This window comes from Punica granatum, chromosome 3, assembly GCF_007655135.1.
Source record: "Punica granatum isolate Tunisia-2019 chromosome 3, ASM765513v2, whole genome shotgun sequence".
Taxonomy (NCBI): Eukaryota; Viridiplantae; Streptophyta; class Magnoliopsida; order Myrtales; family Lythraceae; genus Punica; species Punica granatum.
The window spans coordinates 38,286,812-38,301,332 of NC_045129.1; the positions used below are offsets into that span (position 1 = coordinate 38,286,812).

Below are 14,521 nucleotides of genomic sequence, written 5' to 3' on the forward strand. Positions count from 1 at the left end.
CGTTATGGAAGACATTCACTTCAAAGTAGATCTCCATCGCCAACCTTCGTGCAAATAGCTCGATTACATGCAACTCTCAAGATTTAATGAACTGTTGGGGATTATCTAATGTGCACTCAAAATGGAAAATTTGATAAACTTTTAAATCTTTGGATGCTATTGAAGGAATTTAGAAGCATGAATAGAGTTCTGAAATGTCATAATACTTGAACAGAAATTCTCGAAGGGAGGAAAAAAGGTGAATTTCTGAAATTAGACACCAGAGAATGTAAAAAAAAAAATTTCTCGAAATGAAAGAATCAACATTGATAGTTTGTAAAACCTCGTGTCTAATCTTCACCAAACTTTTAAAGAGACATGTCTTTAGATGATCAAGGGACATGATACATTTTTCACGAACACCATTAATTTTTTTTAAAAAATAGAAATATGCAGGTCTTATGAGTAAATTGTTTTCATCATATCAATAGAGGATGATCACAAAAAAATTGCACCAACATACATAAAGATATTTTCAATACCTTGAGAATTATGATTTTAACAATATGGAGGATTACACGTAACCAATAGAATGTATAAATCTTAACATATTAATTAAGGGTAAATTACACTGGTGGTCCAAAAAGTTTTAATAATGTATTAGATTGGTCCAAAAAGTTTTTTTTGCTACTTAATGATACAAAATGTTTCAAAGTTGTAACATGATAGTACAAACCGTTATCTTGCCATTGACGTCGTCATCTCGCCATTGACATGGATGAACCTTTAAGTTAATTAAAGAAATATTTTGTACTATTATGTTACATTTGTAAAATATTTTGGACCATTAAGTGACAACTTCAAAAGAGTTTGAACCATTATGTAACGTTCCACCAACTCCTAAAAACATATCAGAGCCACGTGTCGGTCACGTTTCGGCTACGTCAGCTTCGCTTGACGGTGTCAATGGTGAGATAACGGTTTGTACTATCATGTTACACTTTTGAAACATTTAGTACCATCAAGGAGGCAAAAAAACTTTTTGGACCAACTTGATACATTAGTGAAACTTTTTGGACCACCAGTGTAATTACCCCATTAATTAATTCTTAGATCAAGCAATGCTAAAACCCCCGTACTTACATGCGAGTCTAGACATTCACATATTGAAGTTTATTGACGGAAGCAACAATAATTTTAAAAAAATTGATTTTTGTGATCACCAATTAATTCATAGGCAAGATTTTATAAGAATAAGCACATTATATATGGTGCACGGAATGTGAATACGATACTTATTGAAAGGTCATAAGTCACCAATTTACAGGAAAAAAAAGGCAAAAAAAAAAAGGGCGTGATTGCTTTAGGAAGAAAAGTTGGATAAACAACGGAAAGGAGATTGTACTTTTATATATAGTATTTAAAGTTCTTAACATCAAATTATTGAAGAAAAAAGTTCTCTTTGTTCCTACAAACTATGTAAAGAAATTATCGTCAAAGATCAATTAGGTGTATTCATAAGTTACATCGGCATGTGTCGAATTTTCTATCTATTATATCATGGTGAACTAGGCACAACGATGAGACAAAGAATGTTGAGAGCATGATGAGACAACGAACTTTGAAAATGAACATAAGATGTGGCAAAATTTTGAAATTATAAGTCGGTGTGAAAAATAGGACAAACGTACCTATGGTGAAGAGCTACCTCGTTTGAGATGAGAGGCAATGAAATGTTAAAAATGAGCGATGGATATAAAAAGCTATATATATATATACATATAGTGAAAACACATGATCAAAAGTCACAACTCTAGTGAACTCCTGCTGATGAATTCGATATATAGGCGGTATGACATATACAATACTTTCGGAAATTACTCGTGATTAGTTCCAACAGCACAATGACATGAATTTCATCATTATGTGATTGATTTCCGAATTGAGGGCACTTGGACACAGATACATATATATATCGATATGTTTCTGCTCCAAAATAAATCATGACTTTTTACGTGGTGAGATAGCAAATGACTACTTTCGTAGTGAACAAAGCATTAAAAATATGACTACTTTCGTCGAATTTAATTTGTTATGTGATTGATCTCCTGTTCGTGTTTACTTACTTTACGTGGTGAGATAGCACTGCCACCAAAAAAAAAAATCCTGGAATTAACTTTCTAGTTCTACTGAAGTTCCAATATCTCTCTTATTGGTCGTTTGCTGACTTCCTTACTCTATGCAAATTATTCGTCAACCTCAATGTGCATAACTTCGTGTGATTGAGCCGAAGACTTGGCATTTCCACTGCTCTCTCTCCCCCCTCCCCCCTCCCCATCATCCCCCCCCCCCCCCCCCCCCCCCCCCCCCCCCCCCCCCCCCCCAGTCAAAGTCAATTAATCCAGCAATACATTGGTATCGAACAACTCAAGGAGACGTACAGTTGGCTAGGCAAAAAGAATCTGAATAACAAATCAATAATTCGACGAATAGTCATTTTTAATACTTTGTTGATCGATTTCTCTCAAACGCTTTGTTGGATTTCCCCTGCAGTTCGGTTGGTTTATTAGAGTTTTTCGTTCGCCACTGCTATGAGAGCCTATGCATGATTTCAAACGAAACCATTGCAACGTTCAGTAGCAGATACATTGAAAATTTCAGGGAAAGAAAAATGCAATCATCGTTTGGTTTGAAATTTGGATCTTCTTTTCTTTTGGTTGAATAAGTATTGGAATTATATCTATAGGGTTTTCATCGCTGTCATTCATCATTTGTACATGCATTGCCAATTATCCCTATCCGTGTCATTCATTGACCCTCGGTTTTGTCCAAAGTCAACCCCCTCTTTTTCTTTTTTAGAAAATCCATTATAATAAGAAAATGAGGTCAACTATTAGTTGTCTACTGGGATTCCTAAATTTGGAAAAAAAGGAAGAATATTTCTTTTAATTTTTTTAAAAACTGGTCTATATAAACCTTAATTCCCTTGTAACCGGAAATTTTAAAAAGAAAAATGACGAATGTATTATAGTTGACAACCTACGCTATTAATTGGCATAATTTACTAGTAATATATATAGGGATCGAAAATCGAATAAGGACACTTCTTCATAAGAAAAGGAAAAGGAAAAAGGGAATTTGCATATGTACAAACCCGAGATTTTGCGATGACTCCAAAGTAACACACGTCCAAGCAACTAGAGAATCCTGTTTGTCCTCTATGAACAAATTGATTTGTTGATTTATTGGCGAGCAAGAATAGGTTTAATATTCATATCATTGTTTGAGCTTTTTATCCCCTTATTTCCATACATATGTGGCATAGTACATTCCGAGCACACTCTTTTTATTTTTTCGGTGATCAGATGCTAAGCACACTCTTTGAACATTGATTTGCTTGGTTTGGATGTGTTGTTGCTTGAAGTGTTGAAATAAAATTACTGAAAAGTAAGTATTCATCTCAAAATAAGTTAAAATATTTAGAATTTAATAATTTGAAACTGTTGAAATTAAAATTAATAATTAAAATAAAGAATAAATAGAATCAATTTTTATATTATCTATCAATCTGTTGGAGAAAGTCACACTTTCAGTCACTGAAATTAACCATACTATGATTTTGAAATAATTCACCAAACACATTCTGCTTATAAATAATAAAAAATACTCATTCAATCTCCACTCCCCTCTCAAACAAAGCTCATAAATAAATGATTAATACATAATGAATTTTTTTTGATACAATGGAGGTCTATGGGATTAGTATACCGAAATATAAATCTCTATGAATAATAAAGTGATAAGAATAATCCTATAATGAGTATCGAATATGATAAATTTTGATTATTAGATGAGAACGTGTGTCACTAATCTAAATCATCTTTGATTGATGCATAAGAATTTGCTCAACGGTCAAAAGTCATCGCCAATGATCGGCGCATATCTCCAGGCTGAAGCCTATATTTTATTCATTCTCATGCATATTACTAAACTCGTCAAGATGATTAAATAAAGACAATGGCATTTCCGTATCAAATTTTCTTAATTTCAAGTTGCACAATTGTTCACATTTGATAACTATCTCCGGAATCAGGCAAATACATGCAGCTGATACCTATATTAAATATGCGATATTCGAAAACAATTAATCCACAATTCATTTTTCAACGAAATAATTGATTAACACTTATTTGATTAATAGATAACGTTTAAGTGCTCTTGTACATCGTCGTCAAACTCTCTACCCTTTAAGTGCTCTTTAGTTGGATGTGTTTTTCAAGTATTGGCCGTATTTTATGAAGTAAATTAATTAATAAGGTTTCCATTTATTTCTTTTATTTTTTTCATTTTATGAATATATGTAGACTTCGGAGGCCGATTATATATAAAGAGCCTCTGCCTTCCACCAGTTAGTACGTTTACACCACAAATGGCCACCTCTTTCTTATTATTGATCCTAATAGCTCTCTCTCCGTTTTCCGCGTTTGCTTCAGGTAATTAAGCTCAGCTGGTAGCTCTTAGCTTTGTGTATTCGTGATTAACTTGTTTTCATTGTTGTCGGTGTGTAAATTATTCAATGCCCGTGTATGTTAATTTGCAGTTAGTTGGAGCATAGACTGCGGGGCGTCAGATTCGTACATAGACGACAATCTGATCGTTTGGCAGGGCGATGATACTCTTGTAAGCGCCGGGCAGTCACGGACGGTCAAGACCACCGATAGCCTCCATGTGACGAGCACCCTCAGGGTGTTCACTTCCGGAAAGAAGAATTGCTATGTCCTCGAAGGCGAGAAGGGTGCCAAACTGCTCGTGCGCGCAAGCTTCTTTTACGGGAACTATGATGGGAAGTCATCTCCTCCAAGTTTCGGTCTTCAGATCGATGGGAACGACTGGGTGAAAGTCGTGACTGATATGGAAACGGAGACTTACATTTACTATGAACTTATATATGTCAGTAAGGGGGATTCGATAAGCATGTGCCTCGTGCAGACCGACTCGAGCCAGTACCCCTTCATATCAGCCCTTGAAGTACGGACCTTAGAATCCCCGATGTACCGAAATTTCGATGCGAATCAGGCTTTGAGTCTTGTCGGGAGGCATGCTTTTGGTGCAGTTAAATCTATCAGGTATATAGTGCTTATCTAATACGTATATTTACATAAGATCTATCTTCTCTCCTCTTGTCATGGTTTTGTTAATACAGTTAGCTGCTCTGTTGCAATAGGGATAAGTACGACCGAATATGGGGACCAGCAACATTGACGGGAACCGAGTTCACATCTGTCGAGAGCAGTGCATTGAGCATTGACACTACAACTGTATCTGAAGATCCGCCAGAGGAAGCTGTTCAAAATGCGATGACCACCTCGAGCAGCTCTGCTGAGTCCATGAAGTGGGCTCTGACCGGACTAGACTCGACTCTGAGCCCAATTTACCTGAACCTGTACTTCTCCGAAGTGAGCCAACTCGATACGACTGACAAGCGGTCATTCAGCATTTATCTAGGTGACAAGTTAGTAGACAAATCCTCGACAGGCCTATCACCGAGCTACGGAAGTGTTGGTGAAGTTACTATCTACAACGCCATGGCTTCAAAAAACACGACCATCATGCTGACATCCACCTCCGACTCGACCCTGCCTCCTATAATAAACGCCTTGGAGTTATTCCAAGTCATCAATTACACGGCATACTCGACAGCAACAACAAGTAATTCCCCCGGAACCTCCTCTGGTGGCGGCAGCGGGAGTACCCCATCACCAACCTCTTCTGATACCGAAACACCAACTTCCACTGACGATGAGGCCGCTCCCTCGTCGGGTAAAAAGAAGAGCAACCTTCCTGTGATTCTCGGCGCGGGTATCCCGGGTGTCTTGCTTTTGGTGGCATTTGTGGTCGTGCTGGTCGCCATGCAGCAGAAACGACAGCGAGCGGCCATGGCCGCAGCAACACAAGCAGGTTCGCCACTATAACTGTCAGCAGATTAGTAATTATTACTATTTTTTCTTTAAATAATGAAAAATTGATCCGATTTATGGACTCTTTTGACATGAATATTTGTATTATGTGCTATTGCAAAATAGGGGGTGGTAATGGCCAGGGAGCCGCCTACAATAACAATTACAACGGGAAGATGATGATGGGAGCAACCGTCGGGCAAGAGACGATTAATGAGTTCAAAGTGAATGTCAACGAGGACCAACCGACTAACCAAGAAGATCCCAACAATCAGCTTCAGTACGGGTCACCCGCCCCACTCCTGAATGAAACGCGTCAGTAGATACAGTAAATTAGTTTCGTTCGGTCGGCATTGTTTAATTAATGTGAAATTTATACAAATTTTTTTTCCCTATGGTTTCTTTCTGGCATGGTAAGAGTGTCGATTTCCTTTATTTCCTCTGTACTTCAAGCAATATGGATGACTGAATTAAATCGATGTAATTTGAAGATGTACTTGAGTGATATATTCCTCTAATTAATGATTTTAGCTGCCATGCCGATAAGTTTGCTCAAGTATAGCCGTAATTAAACTAATAGGACCCCGGGCTTAGATCTGACTCTTTCCAAATAAGTCCTAGTAAGGCTATATCTAGATCAAGCTTTGGCGTGTTCACAAGTAAAGCTAAGTTGCTCAAAATCCGTAAACCAATTGAAATTAATCCCTTGTTTGGCGCTGTGCTCTTAGCCGTAGGAATCTCTCTGTACTGCTTGTCCCTACTTACTTTTAACAGCATATATATATATATATATATATATATATATATCTCGACCTGGAACTATAAAGTTGAGTTGAGCTCGAGCCATCATCCTGTGACCACGCAAATTGTCAGCAACCCCTCAAGCACGGGGTCGTCATCGTGTCAAATTCTCAAGGAAAGATTTCGGGAATCATCCAAGTGATTATCCAATAGAAATAGTTGTCTCTAGCCTCTTCTCAATTCGATGGATCATTCAGAGAGAAAATTATAAGCTAGCACTCTATGCATGCACTGAAGAAGACAGAGAAGATTGAAAGTAAAATTTAGAGTTTTTTTTTTTGCTAGTATCATTTCTCTTAACAATCTTTACTACCGAAAAATTAAAGATGGTTAAGAGAAATGGTACAATATTATTATGGAATGTCGAATTGGCCCAATGTTTGGCAAGACCATTTAAAGAACTTCCCAGATATCTTGTGATGTATTGTTTACAAACTGAAAGATTGGCCAGATCTATTATATGGAATGTCGAATTGGCCCGAGGTACAAGTGTTCTATTCGATCGTGCAATGATTGTTATGCATATAATTATTCAAAAGCGATAAGGAAATATATAATATATATAGTTAGAGTACTTTTGTTAAATTACCCCGAGTATGCATCGCTAGGTAAGTTTGACATACTTAATGATTAAATGTACGCGCATGTCGAAAAGTATGTGCACATTGAATACGTCACCTTTCTAGCAAATTGCTGCTCATACACATGGCTCTTCTCTCTCTGTGAACTCTTTTACCTTCTAATTTTTTTTTAAAAATTCTCTGTAGTTGACTCGGATGTCGAAGGGCCAAGTCGAGGCAATCACCCCCGATTTGGCCTCACATCATGATTTCAGACTATCGGAGCTCGGCTACCAGAGCGAGCGAGGATTGATCGTCAACTGCTAAAATTATAGAAAGGTTTTTCTACTTAAAAAAAAAAAACCCACTTGCACACCTCTCCGTAGTTGATTTAGTGAAAATTCCATCAAAAAATTCACCAACAACACAAAATTCAGTCAAAAAACACAAATGACCATCGTATCGTTTGTTCTGAAATTGGAATTATATGTGTATAGGGATTCATCGCTGTCATTCATGTTATTCCCATATCCGAGTCATCCGTTGACCAGAGGGTTTTATCTTCTTCCCCCTTTTCTAAAAATAAAATAAAACTCAAGTCAACCCCATTTAGTCGTCTGCCAGATATTAATAAATATGGAAAATAAGGGCAAAACATTAACGGAATTTGGACAAAAATAATAATCAGCATATGAGGATCGATAAACGAACAACTTGCAGTGTTCCATGATGTTTGACGAGCAAAGGTTTATTATAGAGTTTACTAAACTCAGGTCAATGAAATAATATATGTCCACGCCCTTTCCGTTCAATTGTTCTTAGTTTTGCAAGTTGCCTACTGCAGGTGTTTGATAAGTATTTTTCCTAGCCGAGGCAAATGCACGTCGACAGCTAAGCTAGTTGCCGTATTTAGCATGTAATATATTGATAGCAGTAAGCAAAATGATTAATCAAATAATTCATTTCTCAAACAGATAATAATATAGTGAAAATTTTATGATTTATGCAATTAAAATGCATGTACCATATATACACTACAAAAATTTACTTGAAAAACTTCAAATGAATTACTTATAACTCAAGTGAATTATATGAAAAGCAAGTAAATTACTTGGGGTCAAGTAATTTACTTGAAAAATTGCAGAGGATTTACTTTTTTTTTTTTAGATAAGTGATAAATTCTGTACATAGTACACTTATCCTAAGAGAACCAATAAGAAAACTATTTACATCAAGATCAAAATTTGAAGCTCCTAGCAGCTGAAGAGAATCTAAGCTTAGATTCTAGATTCGGAATAGATCGGATTTTAAGCTGTACAAGACTTGTAATCTGCTGCAAATCACAATGACCATCTTGCTCAGTTCAATAAAGGGAAATCTGGATTACCTGGACTCTACTCCGAGCCTGTTTACATGAACTTTTACTTCTCTGAAGTGAGCCAGCTTGATTGGACCGATAAGCGATCGTTCATTGTTCACTTGGCAGACTACAAGTTCGGAAAAGGTCCTAATGAGAGTATCAGGTACGTACTGCCATTCTCTCTGTACTTATATTATAGCCGCTCAATTTCATATCCTAACTTGTCCATTCGTGATGGTTGATCTCAGATATTTGGATGATGTGTTAACTCTATGAAAATTGAGTTAGTCATACCTTTTTATGGGTATGATTGGAGCTAATTTATCGAGTTTTAGGTTAGTTTGAGTAGGTTTTTAGTTTATTTTTCATTCATTTGCATTCTTAAAGAGTTTAGGGGTGTGTTTGGAAAATGAAAAATGTTCAACTCTGCTCTGTTCAACTTGCTATAAGACAAAACTGGCCGCAACATTTGAAGAGCAGTGGATCCCTCATGGATGTGTTTGACTAGTCGTTACTAGTCCCGCATGGGTGTGTTTGCTGAAATAAGCTTCAATCGGATTTGATCGTGCCTATGTGCTGCAGCTGGGTCTCACAGAAAGGGAAAATTCCCCCCTTCAGTTGTCAGGTAATAAATAGAGTTGAACAAAATTGAATAACTTTCATTTTCCAAACAGGCCCTAAGAGTTTTTATTAGTTTTTGGTTTGCTTTTAGGTGATTTTTGGAGTCATTTAGTTAATCGATCTTTTGCAGCCTCTAAGTTTTCGATGTTTTGGACAGGATAAACTTAAGCTTTTGATTGCAAATTGCCCATGGATAGAAAGTTCATCAAGTTAGGATTGCAGCGGTTCGAACGGTTCGCGATTTAGAGCCCAATGCAAACTATTTTAATGAATCGAGAGCCACTAAGCCGCGAAATCGAAGGTCTAGGCCGTGTCAGATCAGCCTATTCTGCCACTATTCACTTGTTCCAATATTTTTAGTGGGTTCTGAGTGTATGGAGAGAAGGAAATTAAGGAGAGAGATTATTGGCTGTATTAGTGACTATTTTTGTGAGATATCTTTAGAGATTTAAGGGAGGAAATTATGGATCTTAATTAGAAAACAAGATTATAAGGTTTGAGAGAGATTCTTGGAATAAGAAGAGAGGCTTTTAAGTTCAGAGGAGGACACGAAGGGGGAGGCGGCTGAAGACTCTTGGAGACCTCTTGGACGTGACTTCTTCGAGTCCTGGGAGTGGATCGTGATCAAGACCGGCGGAAGCTTGTTCTTTTCATCAATTCCTCTTCACCTTTTTCTCTTAGAATCATGCTTAGGATGAACTCTTTCGGTTTCATTGCTACAATCATGAGCTAATTTCATATTTCTAGGGTTATGAGGAATCTGATATGTAACTAAATTTCTGATACTCTTTTGAATTTATGCATTGAGAATTCCGTTTAATTATTCTATCTTGAATTTAATGCTTGCAATTTTGACTAGTTGTTGTATTGATCGATTAACCTAATTGAACTTGGCAAAGGGATTTTAGGTTTAGAACTGAGATATGATAGCCTAAGTTCAATCTTGAGGATTTGAGTCGATTAGTGGGTAAAATGGGAATATACTTATACATTTTAGGTAACCAATTCAAGTTAGAACGTAATGAGATTAGCTTAATTACAATTCTCGTAGGAATACAAGGGATTGGTTCAGTTAGATATTTTTTCTAAGTAACTCGGCAGATACTTAGGAAATATTTGGACAATTAAGGTTAGTAAATGGATTCTTGATAAATTAATGATAAAGAGTATTGGATAGTCTAGGAAGTATCAGGGGAAATCGCAATCCTAGGTCTTCTCCACTGATTGAACTTTTATCGTGCTATTTCTTGCTAATTTTATTTCTTAAAAATTGAATTTGCAATTGGCTTGACCTTAATTAGATTGCTCCCATGGAACGCTAGTGAAATTGTTAATACGAGTATCCTTGGAAATGATCTTTACATATCATTTTACTACTTGTAGGGACTGTGCACTTGTAGGGTGTTAAACCGTCAACAATATGATGCTTATGACCAAATCTGGAATCCAGCAGAAATCATTGGCACGATACAGAGTACAGTTTCCAGAAGTAAAGGATCATCTATGGACACTAGCACCACTATAAATAAGCCTCCACAAGCAACTATGTAGAACGCACTGACTACAACAAATGCTTCTGCCAGATCCATGAAGTTGCCTCCCCTGGATAATATTCCTTCTCCATCTCCCTTACACATAAACGTGTACTTCACGGAAGTTACTGATGGACTCAACTCGACCCAGAAGAGATCATTCAACGCTCTCACCAACAACCAGTCGGCAATAATAGAATCCTATAAGGCTGTAACCCCGACCTATGGAAGTGCCACCAAACTAAAGCATGGTCTACACCGATGTTGTTGCTCTGGAGAACATGACATTTGCAATAGTTTTGACCTCCGACTTGGCAGTTCCTCCTCTGATTAGTGCCATGGAAGTGTTTAAGCTCCTTGATTACATGTTCATGCCACCGAAAACTTCCTCCAACAAAAAGAAGTGGAAGATAATTCTTGGTGTTACTATCCCGCCAGTGTTTGGCATCCTAGGCATGTTCAGTTGTTGTTCGGCATTGGGCGATATCGGTGACTGTTTACAGTGTCTTTTCGGGAGGTTCTAGTTCTATATATTGGTTGACATCCTCTAGTACAGATTTGATTTTATTGAATTTGTTTGCTGAGTCACGTAATAAGATGGTCTAGTCATATCTTTCAGGTCAAGTTTGCATTTGGAAGTGTACGGAAGTAAATTCCATGAATGAATGCTCTGAACTAGTGTAGATCATATAGGGAACAAAAGAAAATGGAAAATGGGAGTGGTTTCACCCAGAAAAGAAAGAAAATGGAAAATAAGAAATGGAATCGATACATATCTTCATTCTTTTGAGCCCCGACGGGAACTCTGGCAATGATGTCTTCAACATGGGATACCACCGCCTAGGTTTCCCAAGCAGATGGCCCAAATTAATTTAGTACTATGACCTTAATTATATGTGGGCACGAACCCAAACTGCAGTGATTGTTTTGACAAAAATTAATCAGCGAGGCATATGTCAATTAAAACTAACAAGGAAGCATGTTCACCACACTCAGTTAAATCCTATTATCTCTTAGATCAAAAGCACAGGCTTGATTCTCGACCAACGCTGAATTGGAAGATCTAGTGGGGTCAAAAATATGCATAAGACTAAAATTCATCTTTGCATACTAGTGAGTGAATGCCTCCCCTTTTTTCATGAAGTGGTGCCCTGTGTCCACTTTGCCGAGCCAGCTCCAATAACTTGACATGCATTTTCGGTGATTGTATCTTTTATCGTGCTGCTTAGGGGAATCACTGTGGAACCTGATAATCGGTAACTTCTCTTTAACTTCTCCTGTTGATATCGTCCATTTTCTTCTTTGTCCTCCTAAGCTTCTCGCAGTAATATTGAGAATTTTTCTGCGGCTGCCTTTACATTATATGGATCAGTTGTGCTTTTATATATTATGGAACCCGAGGAACAAATATCTTTTCTTATGGGGTGCAAGCCGATCTCTCTCGAACTCTCTTTACCCCATCTTCAGATTATAGAGAGAGCAGTCGATTTGCTGGGTCATGGGAGCTCCTTCAGCTCGAGTCACAAGCGAGAGACTCGCCCCACCTGAGCCCCTGGAAGAGGGATGGACTCAAATCTGCACAGATGCAGCCTCTGTTCCAGAAAACCCTCCAGCATTGCAGGAGTTGTTTTTGACAATGCCGGAACTGTTACTAAGGCCTGGTGTGCCCCCTCGATCACACTCTACTCGTCCATTCAGGAAGAAGCCCAGGCGATTCTGTTTGCTGCCTCTATTGCTTTCAAGTTTCGCCAGTCTAAAATTTGGATTAGAAGCAACGCTCTTCTAGTGGTAGAAGCTGTTTCCAATCTCAGGAACTCTCCTTGGGAGATTGGAAACGTTATCTCTGATGTCAAACTTATTGAATTTGGCCAAAAACCGTCTATTCCGAATATGGCTAAGGAATCGGCAAATGCATTATATATTCTCTGCGAGCATTCTGGTATCGATCCGAGAAAAATGGAGTCATGAAACAGGAATCTTGGATTATTGAATTTTGGATTTTTCGTTTGGACGATCTTCATGCCCGTAATTAATTAAACAGTTTGGTCTGAGGTCAAATTTTGTTTCTCCAATGGTGTATGAAGGCTATTTCCTTGTAACAATGCACTTATTCATCGAGGAAATTTACTTTACTGAGCACTAAAAAAAAAAAAAAGGAAATATGTTCACCCATGAAACATCGAAATATTTGCTAGCAGCTCCACCACCTGCGCGAGCATGTCGCACCGTTAAATGAATCTTGATATCGGTTTGACCAGGCTCAAGTCAAGTTTGAGATCATACCCAATCACTTGAAAATCCTCTAGTATTAAGCATTGATAATGCATGCATGTGAAACACTGAAACTGAAACTTGATTAAGCACCTAAATAGCTCGACAAATTTGAGCCAGCCATCATATGCCTGAATCTATATAATATGCTAGCAAAATTTTTTGATATATCAATATTCTCAACTTGCTGTTGCTGATAAAGAGAAAAGTCAAAGACTTATCATATTTGAAACGAATTACTATACCTTCAGGGATGAGCATGTGCTTCATCTAGGAAGTCAACTACATATATTATTTTCCATTGTCAATAGGATGCACCGAGGGGTTTAGGAGAACATCGCCTCCCACAAATTTAACACTCTAAGAAAATTTTCACATTACTTTTCAAAAAAAATTTTAAATGAAAAAACTGTTATCTGTTAGGCGCTTCCCTATCTAGGATAATACATTTCCTCGATCCAAATCCTGTGTCTGCATCAGCCCCTGATTGTCAAGAGAAGCTATATATAGATTATGTCTTCTTACTATAGCCACTCTTTATAGGTCCCAATGGTGGTCATATGTACACTACCGTGGATGCTGCAAACTTGTTTACAAGAGGGCAGAACTCATACGATATACAATTACTCAATCCTATAGACAAAACCGAGGAGGTTGATCAAGCACACCTCGAGTCGATGAATCAGGTTTTATATATATAATGGTTTCAGAATCTCGATTAATTATGAATATAAAGAACTGATGGATTGACTTTTCCTCTGGTTTAGTGTGTGCCATGCTGGCGAATGAATATTGACCCGGAGGACTCGAGAGTTGGAGTCAAGTCAACAATGCAAAACATACGGAAGGAGCACATGATGTCGAATTGTTTGATCTATTTTTATTTAGAGAAACTGAGTAGCTAGTAACCTCGTTTTACTGATCGTTATATAGTTCCCCACTTGCTGTACGTAACATATAATTTTGAAAAGCAAGGTGCCACCGTGATGTCATTGACCTTGCCCTCGTGGATCCACTTACTTGCAATTCGGAATCGTCTTTGAAATAATAATATAACCAGACATGGAGTCCACGTGTTACACAAAATAAGCTGAAATACATTTATTTGAAAAATAAATGAACATTTATATTATTTGGAAACTTAACAAAAGTCAAAATATACTATAAATATAACCATGAAAAGTATAAAAAATCAAAATATATCATGTAAAAAAACCATATTTCATAAGAGAATATTTATTCAAAAATTTTTAAATGCAAAATTTATTCTACATATTATTAAGCAAAAAATTTAAAACTCATAACTTTGATATTTAGCAATTTATAAATTATTCGTACTGGTCAGTTCATTTTTCTGTAACATTTGCATAGAGTTGTTCTATTAAAGTCAAAATTTAAGAAATTTTTGGTTCATTAAATTAATGAATAGTAATATGCGAG

At 37.1% G+C, this 14,521-nt stretch overlaps 1 protein-coding gene across 1 annotated transcript; it reads left to right on the top strand.

Annotated features, from left to right (window-relative positions):
* The first annotated feature begins 4,346 nt into the window (after positions 1-4,346).
* On the top strand, positions 4,347-6,429 carry LOC116201143 (uncharacterized protein At1g24485-like). The gene is made up of 4 exons (XM_031532268.1): positions 4,347-4,472; positions 4,580-5,105; positions 5,204-5,937; positions 6,063-6,429. Exons 1-4 carry the CDS (start codon positions 4,409-4,411, stop codon positions 6,257-6,259), a joined length of 1,521 nt encoding a protein of 506 aa, XP_031388128.1. The 5' UTR covers positions 4,347-4,408; the 3' UTR covers positions 6,260-6,429.
* The last annotated feature ends 8,092 nt before the right edge of the window (positions 6,430-14,521 follow it).

Coding starts and splice junctions, on each gene's coding strand:
- LOC116201143 (XM_031532268.1), top strand. CDS start 4,409: ATGGCCACCTCTTTCTTATTATTGATCCTAATAGCTCTCTCTCCGTTT. Junction 5,106..5,203: donor GGTGCAGTTAAATCTATCAG/GTATATAGTGCT, acceptor CTGTTGCAATAG/GGATAAGTACGACCGAATAT. Junction 5,938..6,062: donor GGCCGCAGCAACACAAGCAG/GTTCGCCACTAT, acceptor ATTGCAAAATAG/GGGGTGGTAATGGCCAGGGA.